Source organism: Melospiza melodia, chromosome 9 (genome assembly GCF_035770615.1).
Source record: "Melospiza melodia melodia isolate bMelMel2 chromosome 9, bMelMel2.pri, whole genome shotgun sequence".
Lineage (NCBI taxonomy): Eukaryota > Metazoa > Chordata > Aves > Passeriformes > Passerellidae > Melospiza > Melospiza melodia.
The window spans coordinates 17,203,722-17,216,534 of NC_086202.1; the positions used below are offsets into that span (position 1 = coordinate 17,203,722).

At 40.3% G+C, this 12,813-nt stretch overlaps 1 protein-coding gene across 1 annotated transcript; it reads right to left on the reverse strand.

Annotated features, from left to right (window-relative positions):
- Nucleotides 1–1,250: 1,250 nt before the first annotated feature.
- LOC134421997 (lipase member M-like) lies at nucleotides 1,251–11,669 on the reverse strand. The gene is made up of 10 exons (XM_063163569.1): nucleotides 11,437–11,669; nucleotides 9,909–10,020; nucleotides 8,678–8,795; nucleotides 7,795–7,993; nucleotides 7,180–7,289; nucleotides 6,325–6,461; nucleotides 5,694–5,840; nucleotides 4,620–4,691; nucleotides 3,022–3,093; nucleotides 1,251–1,896 (listed from the first exon to the last, which is right to left on the reverse strand). The coding sequence occupies exons 1-10, from the start codon at nucleotides 11,451–11,453 to the stop codon at nucleotides 1,663–1,665; spliced, it is 1,218 nt and encodes a 405-aa protein (XP_063019639.1). The 5' UTR covers nucleotides 11,454–11,669; the 3' UTR covers nucleotides 1,251–1,662.
- Between the last annotated feature and the right edge of the window lie 1,144 nt (nucleotides 11,670–12,813).

Consider the following 12,813-nt stretch of genomic DNA (forward strand, 5'->3'; position numbering starts at 1 on the left):
ATGCTCTGTCACTCTCAGGTATGATGCTGTTGCATTTAGCAAGGAAAGGATTGAAAACTTATAAAGCAGGTCTCATGTCCTCATACATTTTCCCTACAAGCAGTGAGTTAGTTGAAAGATTGACTCTCTGAAGGGCATTTGTCTCCGGGAATTTGTATCTGATGGAAGGAATGTCTTTTTCTGGACGGGCACTGTTTTGTTTGGATCAAGCTCTGGTTACATTTGTGAAACAGAAGGAAACAGGACAGCCTTCAGCAGCGGGCTCAGGAGATGAAAAAGGCCTGCTGTTTCTCTTGGAAGGGAAAGGTGCAGAAGTGGTAACAGCCATGGTTAATTTGTTTGGCCAATGAACCATTACTTGGAGTGAGATGTTGGTCTTTTGGTCCTACAGTGTCACCAGTGAACTGTCCCAGTGCAACAGCTGCACTGTGCTGGCTAGAATCCCAGCCCTGGCCCACATTAACATGTCATTGAGAAGGAGAATGAGGGTGTCAGGCTGAAAGGAAACCCCTAAATGCACTGTGCTCCCTTCCACAGTGCAGCTAATGGAACTTTGTTTTGGAGGAATGGTGATCTATAATGCTGTAACCTAATAACCACAGAGGTTACCCTCCAACTGAGTGGTTTTGTGCAGTAACTACCTATTTGAAACAAAATCGGTAGAGTCATAATTAACTCAGGAAATTAATAGGATGAATAATTCTTTAGCACTGCCTTGAAAGCAGCTCTTTCCAGTAGTGGTCAAAGTGCTCTAAATTTACATGGGATGAAGATAATTAATTCCTTCTAAAAATGTTCAGGTACTTCTCATTTTAGTGTCTAAACTCCAAAGAGGCTGCTCAGAGCCTTGACAAAGGTTAGATCATGTCAGCTCTGTGATAGCCCGTAGCTCACATGTGAGACAGCAGTATGTGTGAGGTTTCTGCTGGGGTAACTTGGAAATAAATGGTCCCATGGAAGTGCTGCCATTGCCAAAAGGATTAAGATTGAATCAGCAAGGATTTCTCTTTTTCAGGGTGGGTCTTGAAGCCAAGTTTCCCAGCTTCCAGGTGCACGCTTGAACCATGGTACTGACTACTGTCTTCTGTTTGTCTACCTTGTGTCCCTTGCTCTTCCTCATGAAAACAGGGATAATTCCTGTTTCAAACAAAGACAAACCATCTTTTTTTCAGGAGCGAGGTGATTTTTTTTGTATGAACTCACTTTTTTGTTTAATAATCTTGCTTAACAATAAAATTATACAATACCAGAACTGTTAGAATAAGATTTTGATTACACTATGCCTTTAAATAACTGCCAGCCCAATAAACTGAGCAATAATCTGAAGAATGGAAAACATCTAGAAATCACAGAATGTATCCAGAGAAAGGAAGTGCTTTCATTACTGTTACAGTCTAGAGAGGAGAGTAGGCTGGAAGCGAACCCTGTCTTCTGTTAGCAAAGTATAGTTATTGCAGAATTGAAGACGTATCATTTGAAAAAGTATTACAGATACACAAGGTTGCCAGAAAACATGAGGTGCACTATCAGGATGCAAAAGGCATTGGAGTGACATGTAGTGTGCAGGAGGAACCCTTTCCCTGACTCCAGATACAACAGAAGGGGGTTTCTGTACCTAGTGAATCTAAGTGCTGTTGAACGAGTCAAGCTCCTGGCTGTGGGTTAAGGATACTTCTGCATCAGGTCAATAATTTCATTGTACACATGTAAAGGTGCATCCAGTCCCCAGATGAAATCCAGGTGTGCCCATTCAGGAATCTTCTTGTGATAGCTAAGCTTCTTGATTTTGGACAGTAAAATGGCTGCATCCTTGGGATCTGCCAGCCGGTCTCGTCCCCCAGTCCATACTGCAGTTGGTACAGTCATCTCTTCTATGTTGTAGAGAGGAGGAATAGTCTGGAAAACAGCACAGGAATGAGTGTCCAGGAGAGCACAGCAACTTTAAACATTCATTTGGGGCTTTCTTCTGTCACCACTCAAAGTAGAGGTGTCTAAATCAAGGAGGAAGGAAGTTCCCTTGTTTGCCTTTTCTATCTGTGCTCACAGGGATTACTCAACTGATTGCACAGCCAAAAGTAAAACACCTCCTGAGCTGACAAAGAGTTATTGTTGGGTCTTTGCCTTCTCAAGTGGGAATCTTAGGGCAGGAATCTGAAACTAGACAGAGATGTCAGGATGCCTCTGGATAAACCCCCATCATGGTCCTTTTGAAGTACTGTTCAGTCCCAGGAGACAGGGGCTAGAGAGAAAACACCACATGTGACCAGGATGAAAAGGATCATAGAATGGCTTCTGTAGGAGGAGAGGGAAAGCAGCTTAGGACTCCTGTGTTTGGAAAAGAGACGCCAGAGCAAGGGCAGGAGACAGGTTTATACAACCACAAACGGTATGAAGAAAGAGCACTGTAAGTAATTATCCCAGACACAAAACCTAGAAGGCATCCCGTGACTTTCCAGGAGCAAGCAAATTCAAAGCAAACCAAAGGAAGCTGTGTTTCATGCAATTCATCATTAAAACATGTAACTTGTAATGACAGGCTGCTGTGGAGACCTAAAGGCTAGGAGGGTCAAGGATGGGATTAGACTGTTGAATGGAAAAGGTGCTCCTCAGGGTCTGCTTGAGGACAAAGTCCTTTTGTCTCTGGCTGCCAGAATCTAGGGGTGCTTGTTAGTTTTCCAGTTTTCCTATTCCTATTGTTGTCATCTGTTTCAGTTACACTAGTAGGCAAGATGTTTTTGTTATTTTCTGTGTACTCTTCGTTTTCAAAACGATTTTCTATTTTTTCTGCCCTTACTTCCTCTTATTTGTATTGATCATTTAATTGGAAAGTTTTTCTCTTCCTCTCTCTCTCTTTCTTTTAAAATGTTTTAAATGTATTATTTCCACTAGTGCTTGCATGATTTCTCTGTTGACTTCCAAACTGTAAAGCAATAATATTTTCTGAAAATGTGTCTCCCACCACGTTCTTGCTCTCTTCCTGTGTGTTTCTGTGCTGTCCAAGGTTGCTTCACCAAGACATACCTGTTGGTATTTTTCCATGTTCTTCTTTGAACTGCCCCAGTCATAAGCTTGGAACTTCCCTGAGCGGGCCTCCTAAGAGGATGAACAAGAGAAGGGTAGTTATAAAGCCATCATTTGGGAAGTCTGTGTGTTCTTTCCCTGACTCCAATCTAAAGCCCCAACAGAAGTTCTTCCAAGGGCTATGAAAGAGCCGATAGTAAATTAATTAGAAGTGTCAAAAAGTGAAGAGTCAGATGTTTTTGTCATAATGAAAGAAATTCCCATCTTCTGCAGACAGACCCAAGGATGTCCTTACAGGCAATTTGTTCAAGTTTGTAAAACTGCTGTTAACAGCTGCTGTCAGCAAGTTCATCTCAGTGCTACTGCTCTGTCCTATTCTTGCAGTCATGTTGCCAACACTCAGCTCTGTGAGTGGCTCCATCTTATGTTTTCTCTTCCCACTCTATTTTGAATACAGAAATTACTATTTTTAGTTCTTCCCCTTCTTGGCTTTACCTACAGCATGGGTTGCTCCTACTCTGGGAGACACCTTCACCAGAATCTTAGTATTGAAATTCTGCTAGCCCTTTGGTTGTAATAACAGTAAGGACTACAAAGACTTGGGAGTATTACTTCTGCATGTTTATGCTTGTATTCTGTGGTTAGATGCTGAATTACATCAATTTGCAGAACTCCCCCCACTCTGCTTTTGTAACCCTTTTTCTTTACAGAAGAAGGTCTAGGTCATGGTTACAAAAGCAATTTATTCAAACCTACTATCTAATGCAATCTCACATCCAAAAGTATAATTTTATTTTGAATAAGTGCTTGTGCAGATGTCATTCAGACATATGTGTGTGTTTGCTTTGCTGAAAAGGGCACAAACACTCCTGCAAATTCTGTGTGCTCACAGCTGCTTCCAGGGCTGCCCCAGAGCCCGTGGTGCTGCCAGCAAACCTTGGATCCTCAGAGTGTGAGCCCAAAGACAGAAAGGCAGCTCCCATCAGCACTGCTGCTGAGGAGGTACTGCGGCAGTACCTTGTAGGCAAGGGATATAAACAGTCTACTAAATTAAGTATTTATTATTTATGGTTCTACTGCTCTCCAGACACTGACAGCCTTGAAAGCAAGAGAAGAAACTACAAGGTTTTAATAGTAAAATTCTGCTCATTTGTTGACACCACATTGGAAACATGACTAATTTAAGGTACATTCCCTACAAACTGTGGACATCATTTATGCAAGGTACCAGATACACAATAAGAAGAGTGATGTGTACACCTGCACACACAGCTTCCAGCCTACATATTTTCACTCAAATGCAGCACTTCATTGTTGGCTTCAAATGTACCTGTATCACAGGGCATTTCTATCCTGCTGGCAAAAGAAGGAGCAATGAAAAATAGTGTTCTGAACTGAGTTTTCAGCTGCAATTCACAAGTTGCATGTGTTTCTAGGAAGTTGGCAATGGCTTCACAGATGATTATCTCTTACCTCTCTACTCAGCTCAAGGTGAGCTGAGGTATGATATCTTATAAAGATAAGATATGATATCATATAAAGATATTTTATCTTTCAGGGGATTGCTCATACCCAACTCCAGTGGACTGTGTTCATACCTGACTCCAGTGGATTATGTTCTGCACAGAAGTTCCAGCAGTGGTTTGGGCAATATACACGTTGATTCGGCTCTGAAAGAGAATATTCAGTGAGCATTCTCTTCTTCCCTTCTATGCAGATGTACATCAAAAGATGTGTTACTGCTGCAGCAGAGTCATGTATCAATTAAACAACAGAAATTGGAGTGGCGTGATTGGAGACTCCCTCAGTTTTACTTTACATGTGGCAGTATGTCAGATTAGGAGTAGCACGGAAAGAGCAATCCCTTACCAGAGCATTTTTGAGGATGACTAAGAATCTAAAAGAATCTACAGGTGAGAAGGAATTATTAAAAAGTCTGCATTTTAGATCCCAATCTGTATGGTTTTTTCAGAATTCTGAGAGGATCACTGTTGCACAGGACAGCAAAGGAAAATGCAATTTCCTGATGGATGCACAAATATTTGAACTAAAACACACCCTAGTACTGCAGGGGTTTCTTAGCAAGCTGCTGTGGGATCCTTCCTCCATGAACACTTTCTAAGGCATTTTTTGAAAAATGCTGGAGCAAAATTTTGACTCCCAGGTGATCTGACCTATAGCTGAACATAGCATGAGGTGCCCAGGTACATCCTAATACTCTCCTACCCTGATGGCCCAAGGCTTGGAGAACGAGGACAAGGAGGAATATGTGTGTTCCTTTCTGTGTTGCAAAGTGAAAACATGAAGCTGGCAGACTTTTCATTTCTTCTTTTTCAGTGTGCCAGCATGTAAAATATCTCTGATGAGACCAGTAGCCACAGGATGGACCAGGATATGGTGCCCTGGGTGAGGTCTGTCAGGAGGCAGAGTGCAGAATTCTGGGGGGCTCTGAGCAGCTGCCAACTGCAGAACTGGTGCCAAATGCTCTTCTGAGGGCAGTGGTTCCCTGCTAGAGAAGGATAGTCAATCAGCAGATACTGCTGTCCTGTAGTGGGGACTGTTCCCTGCAATGTGATACTAACAGAAATTCAGGATTCACACTACAGGATAGAGGGTGAATTTGAGGAGCATAAGCTTAAACTCCCAGAAGAGCTGATAAAAGTTGTACGTACCACATCAATGTTTTTCAGGTTACAGCCACCCAGATTGAAGAAGACACTTCTACAAAGCCTGGAAAAAGCTTGGTAGCTGCAGACAGGGGCTATTATCTTTGTTAAACACTCAGTCTGGGGAAGGAATTCTCTGTTGCCCAGCATACCCTGTGAAATACAAAGGTAACAACAATTTAGGAATGCGCACACTTCTCCATCAATTTCAGTGGTTCTTACTCGCCTTTTCTCCACTTCTCAGATGATGTTGCCACAAACAAGTGAGAAATTACTTGGTTTCCCATTGCATCAGCCTGCTTGGGCATTACTCAATCTGGGTTACATCACTTTTAATGAAGAGATATGTTAAATTAACTCCAATTCATAGTTTAAGCTTTTATATCAGTGGCTTTGCCTGGAGGAATCTTGGAAACCTTTGAGGATCTGCATCTTTGTACCTCTCTGGGTGACCTGTCCCTGTGCTGCCTTGGACTGAAAGCTTTTCTTATTGCCCTGTCTGAACTCTCACCACAAGGTAAACCTGCCCACATGCAAATGAGTCGACTTCACAAAGCCCCATACTTTCTACTTATCCATTTTAAGAGCTGAACAAACAAGTATATGGGTAAACAGTGGAAACCAAGACATCACACACCCTGAGCATTTTCTCAGGAAGGTAGAGGAGTTTTGTTGCTGGGCCTTTAGCGTACTTAATAGCAGTGACAGGTGCCAATGCAAAGAAGAGTTTGATTTTTTGAGCCAGCTCTGGCATTGTTGAAAATGCAATGAAAGCTGAAAAAAAAAAAAAAGAGGAGTTAAACCCCCATATTTTTGCAATAGGCTGTTTTCAGTATTAATATATATTCTGGACTTTCAATTTATAAGTAACCTTGTTAATTGTTCAGAGACTATGGTCCAACCTAGATTTGTATGAAATTTCTCCTTTCCATAAGTTACCAGCTTGTACAAGTTTTCTCCTATTCAGAGAAATTTCTTTCTATATTTTGCAGCTTTCTTCCAGACTTGATTAAAAATGGATGTACATTTCTGATGTACATTCATGTATTTCTTATACTATTGGGAGGAAAAGTAATTTTTCTTCTGGTCGATCCAATTTTGTATTTTCTTTTTCATGCCTACATCTGGTCCAAACTGGCCAACTTCTCTTTCTGTACTCTCATCTTCCTGTTTTGTTTATTTTGGTGAACTGACCAGCTGCTGTTGGGCACACCCTTACATCTGGGATAGAAACAATTTGCACAGCCCACGCACATTTTCCAGATTAATTCTTAGTTGACAGATTTCCAGCAGCAGTGCATTTGATTCATTACGCTTCATTATCTTTATAATACATTTTAAACACCTACATGTTGAAAATTGCTTATACTAACACTGTATTTCCCAACTAGAAAGAGTTAATGAAAACTTCAAGTACATTCAGTAATTCACTATCTTAAATCACATTTTACTCCTGTTTTCTGGAAGAATTCCTCTCTTGTGTGTAACTTACCAATGGTAGTACCTTGAGAATAGCCAATATAGTACAATTTTTCCTGTCCCGTTTTCTCCAAAATGAAATTTATTGCTGCTGGAAGATCAAACTTTGCCATCTCATCAAAACTGCAGGCAGGAGATTTAAAGAGAGGCATGCATAAATTAAAATCCAGACATTAAATTGAATTCACATTTTTATTAATAGCTTGCCAGCAAAGAAACAGTCTGACTGATTTAGTGAATAATTCAATTGTTCCAAGTTCTCTGTTTTTCTGGCACTGGATATGGAAGATTCTTCTCAAGATTTTTTTGGGGTATTGTATTACACAGACTAGTGTTTGTAAGTAGCTGCTAAAACTGGCTCCAGGGCTGAGGAATGGCTTGGAGATGGCCTGGGCAGGTTCCCCTGAGTCATCCTGCTGCTGTCCTCTAGTTTGAAGAACCTGATCAAGCAGTAATTAAAGTTGTGTCCATTAATATTATAGTTCACATGCTTTCATAGGGGCACCTCAGCAAAAGCAAATGTAAACAGTGCTTATTAAAAAGTAGCATATGTAAATCCCTGATTTAGCCATCTGAAATAAATATGTGAGGATGGGCTGTGGACATCCCCTTCAGTGGTTCTGTCTACCTGAAAGCCCAGAATTCATCTTGATCAACGGAATACTTCTGGTGTTTTCTTGACCAGCGATTGCCTCTGCTATTTCCCATCCAAACATCAAATCCAGCATCAGCTAGCAGGAAGCCCAAGCTGTTGTTGGGCAAGTTGGTGACCCAGTTACGAGCATCTCCCAATAATCCATGCTGGAGAAACACAACAGGCCTTGAAGCTGAAAAATAAAGCAAAACCAAAACAGTTTATAATTGTTTTTATCTTTTCATTTCCTGGTTGTTCAGAGACATTATTGTCTCATATTCAATACTGGGATTTTTTCCTGAATCAACAAATCATAAGAACAAAACCCCTCTTTCTGTAAGAGAAAACTTCTAAGCTTCTGAAAGAATTGATGGAAAGATCTGCCTGACAGCACAGCAAAATAACTTGGCACTCTCTGGTCATTGTTTGTACAGTCAGACACATCAGCTTGAGATTCTCAACACTGATAGGGAGATGAAGGTGTGCATTGTTTTCAGAGATTTCCTTTACCCAAAATATGAATCAGACACTGATACTAACCAGGTGTAAGCAAAAGCAAAGCAAAATGAGAAGCTGGAAAAAGCTTTTGCAAAACAGGTTGATTAGGCAACTTTTATCCTATTTTTAATTTTTTTTGAAGTTTTAATCATCAACTCTTCCTAGGAAGCATATGCTTAATACTATGGCGGATTTTTATTATAAACAGGTGCTTGAGATTAATTCTATTGGTCTTACGGGTTGTTCAGCGCAGCCAGAACTCTTTGCTAAAATTTCACTCATGTATACAAGCTTTGGTGGATATTTTAAAAATATGAGTTGTCTCTTTTGAGAATATGCCTTATCTAGACTGGTGTTGTGTCATATCAAATAACTGTACCTGTGCTTCCTTGATTCTGAGTACCATAAGGGATTCTGTTAATGGTAATGGTATAACCATCTTCTGTCACCACTTCATACTCCTCACTGGGGTACCCTTTGTAAGTAATGAGCTCATTCTAGGAGAGAAGGTACAAATGCATTTGTTTGCACAAGTCCATTTCATATATTTTAAGACAGCCACAATGAAGGAATGTTAGAAAGGAGGTACAGCTGGGGATTTAACCTACATACAGTAAGCATCTGAATGTATGTAACCCTAAAGCAACAACAAATTACCTTTTTCTTTATGTTATGTCTAGGGCTTTACTACCTGGTTAAAATATGTCATATAAAACCTGTATTACACTCCTGCCATACAACCATCACGAGCCCTTGCATTCTGGGGATATAAGTATCCCCAGAATAAGCTCATAGCAGGACTTTGCTGACATGAGGTGTGTGGCTGAGTCGAGGAGCTGTGTGGGTGCAATGCTTCTGATTTTGACACAGCCTGGGAGCAGCTTATTTTAAACTACCTTCAGAGGAATCCAGACAGCTTCACAACTGTGGTTTACTGAACAGCATAGATGCAGTGAGCACTGCTGAAAAGCTCACTACATTATGGAGAAAAAAAAAGATCAGGCATTTGCCCAGTTTCAAGGGAAACCAGCACAGCCCATCTTAAGCTCTGAAGTAAATATTACTTCTGTCCTGTAACGTTCCATCTGTTTTGTTACAAAAGAGTATTGGCTTTTATAACTTGTACTCAGAGAATTACTCAATGTGTTTTGCCATGCAGGACAGAACCTCCAAGATTTTGACAAACAATGAAAGACCTACACAAGCTTTCTTGGCAAGAGGTGTTTTTCTGAAAAGCTGGCCATTTCTGGTCTCTGCTGGTCACCACTAGTTGTTTACAGACTTCATTGCTGATGAAATGCTGACATTCCAGATAGTCATTCTTTCAGATAGGCAGGCAGTGCCAGCAATAGCAAGCTGGTAACTGATATTTAAAAGGAAAACAGGTCTGGAGATTTACTATTTGCTTTAATTTCTACCAGAGAGAAGATGGGCTGTTACACATGCAGGCAGAAGAGAATAGAAGAAAAAGCAGTAGTACATACACTGACTAGAGAGGATAGGTTAAACACAGGCAGCTTATCTACCTTGTTATTTCTAACACTTAGAAACCCCTCTGCTGTTAGTCATGCATAACATCCATCCTCAGGTCTCTCCATCAACCAACTTACAATACTCATAAAGGCTTCAGGATCCACAACTCTCTTCATTCTTCTCAGTTCTTCTGAATAAGCAACTGTCTGAAACAAATATGTCACAGCAACAAACAGCCATATCTTCTCCCTGCAAAATCCAATATATCAATCTGTCAGTAGTCCTCCTCCGCACTTGCAATCCAGACAGGTTCTGTATTTTTCTGATGAGGAAAGTGCTGTCTAATAATGAATGGAGCCAGCCTGGTACTCCCTACTTGTTAATTAAATGGAACAAAGCTGACTTCGAACACCTGTCTGAGGGTGTTGGGCAGCAATCTGAACTGTCTGCTAAGGTTTGGGCGAGGATGCTGCTCTTGATCAAGGCAAAAGTATCAATGAATCCAAGAAAAGAAGCAAAGCTTCTGGAGAAATGAACTTCACTCATTTGTCTGAAAAGTAGGTCACTTGCATTCCCATACCATGCATTTGAACTGTAGGTGAATTTGGAAACATTTCTGGTTACCTCTGTGAAACAGAGTTATTGGGTAACTTGTAAGTAAATCAGTCATTGTCACAGTGAAGATTTCAAAGTGGAGATAACCAAGTTGTTGGATAGTTAGTGAAAAAATTAAAAACAATTGCAAATAAAAAAATTAAATATTTATCATTTAATTAAAAACTTAGGAACCTAAATAAAGCAGTTCTTTATATTTGCAAAATTCATACAAATCTTCTTAATGACAAAATTTATCCACTCCATAGGATGAGGATGGATAAAGGAAAAGGACACTTTGCTAAATGTAATGCTAGGTAGAGACTGAGTACAGGGACCAGGATCCAGTTTTGTTCAGCAAAAAAGGAACAAAAACCCCTGGGAGGTAGCTGTCCTGCTTAGAGGCACACATAGAGCACTGTCTGTGAAGACCTACATACTCTTGGCTCAAAGAAAATGCAGTGTTTGTATTAGCATCTTCTCTACACTGTATAACCCCCCAGAGGCCACACCTAAACTTCTGTAGTCCCAGTGATACATCTTTCAGTCAGACTGATTCAGCCAAAATCTATTGCATTTATTGTTCTCCTATTCAAGAAGACTTTTAAACTATTTCCTCCCAAAATGATATGAATAGCATGTTATTTTCTTCTCAAAGAACAACAATTTATACACTAACTTCCTAGCACTGCATTCTGGTACAATCTGTGTGTTGAAAATGTGTAGCTCCTTTTGTAGAAAAGAGACCTTTGTTTTACTGAGCTAGCACCCTTTCTTTTGGTTTAAACTCACCACTTTCTGATTCTCTCACTTGCCATCTTCCCACACCTCTTCAGCTACCCCAGAGTTACTAAATTCAGGCTAGGTAAGCCAGGCCTGAATCTCTTTAGTTACAAGGAATCTTGTGAGAAAATGCCATACTTTCACCTACCTACAAGCAAAACAACACACAAAATACATTTGTTCCCAAATAGTAAAGCAACTCCTCAAGCTCAGGTTTCATACCATCTTTTGCAGCTCCCATGAAGCTTCACCAGTTTTGGATCATAAATAAATCAAAGCATTACTGACCTTGTGCCCAAAGTCATGTGTTTGGCTGAGCAGCTGCGGCTGCAGAAGAATGAAAACTCAATTCCTGCCTGTTTGGAAGCGGTGCTGGCAGTGAAAGGATGGTCATGCACTGTTTTTTCCCCCAGTCATGCAGCAATTTGACAATAAGCCTCTGTTTCTTTCCCACTATTCACTCCTTCTACTATCACTTCAGCTTTTCCCTGATGCAGAATCAGAGAGGGGTGACTCCTTTTATTCTCAAACCTCATGCTTTTGAGCTCCTTAGCCACCACAGCTATAACAAGGCTCTTCTACTATCACAGATTGCTGGATTTTTAAGGAGAATACCAGCCTCTGGAGAGTGGCAGAGCAGGATCAGGAATTTGAAAACAAATATATTCATAGATATACCTTATCATACCTAAGGAGATTGTCAATAGAATTGCATCAATTTTCTCTTTTACTAACAACCATTTCCAGCTTCTCATGTTATCTGGAAAGGAAGGAAGGAACTCTGATACCTCTACAGATGTTACTGCACATATTTTTCTTTTATTCTTGAATGCTTTGGTTGCTGCTTCACAATTCTACATTGTTGCTGGAGTGGTTTCAGGAGACTTTCCTCCATTTATATTTCACCTCTTAAATGGGCATAGAATTGAATGGATATTCCCTAAATGAATAGTTATGAAACGAGAAGACTTTTCTGTAATCTGTATGGACTCAGAAAACATTGCCAAGATGGGCACACTTGTGTCAGTGGTCTCAAGCATAATCTGAGTGGGCCAGGATTGTTCAGCAGTGGAAATTAGGCAGGCCTGAATGGAGAGTCCAGACAGGTCCTTTCTAAGGCATTCAGGACAGTGACCTTTTAAAGTCTCCTCTTTTAATGGAGGACAAGCCCTGTGCAGCCATGTTCCACCATGAGTGGTGACCTCCCTACAAGCCTTGCAGAAGGATGAGTGAGAATTTTTTTTTTCCACTTGCTTACCCTGATAAAAAGCTGGTGGGTTTTTCATTCTGCATGTTCCAAGTATTTTTAAATCTTGAAACTATTTAATCTTTCTTGTCCAGTTCCCAATTTTTATTCCTCCAAATATTCTTTCTGTCTCACAAATAATGTTTATCCACATAGAGCAGATCAGCTTAAACACTGAGATGAACATTGACCAAGATTTTGAGCAGGATTTGATATTTCTATTTCTATTATACCTTGCAGTACTGCCTGTGGTTAGGATCAAAAATATTCAATATATCCTCAGAAATTATTTTCTTTAGTATTTACAGATCAGAAAGAAATATGAAAGAAAATCTCAGAAGACCTGTTCCTACAAATGTTGTTATCAAGCTTTCAAAGAGAAATAGAAACATCTGAGTTCAGTTTCTGGGAGCGAGTAA

Bases quoted from the DNA above. Each gene is read 5' to 3' on its own strand.
- LOC134421997 (XM_063163569.1), bottom strand. The intron at 8,796-9,908 runs GTAAGTTGGTTG...CTTCTCTCCTAG, and splicing joins CTGAAGCCTTTATGAGTATT to AATGAGCTCATTACTTACAA. The intron at 7,994-8,677 runs GTACAGTTATTT...TTTATTTTTCAG, and splicing joins TCAGAATCAAGGAAGCACAG to CTTCAAGGCCTGTTGTGTTT.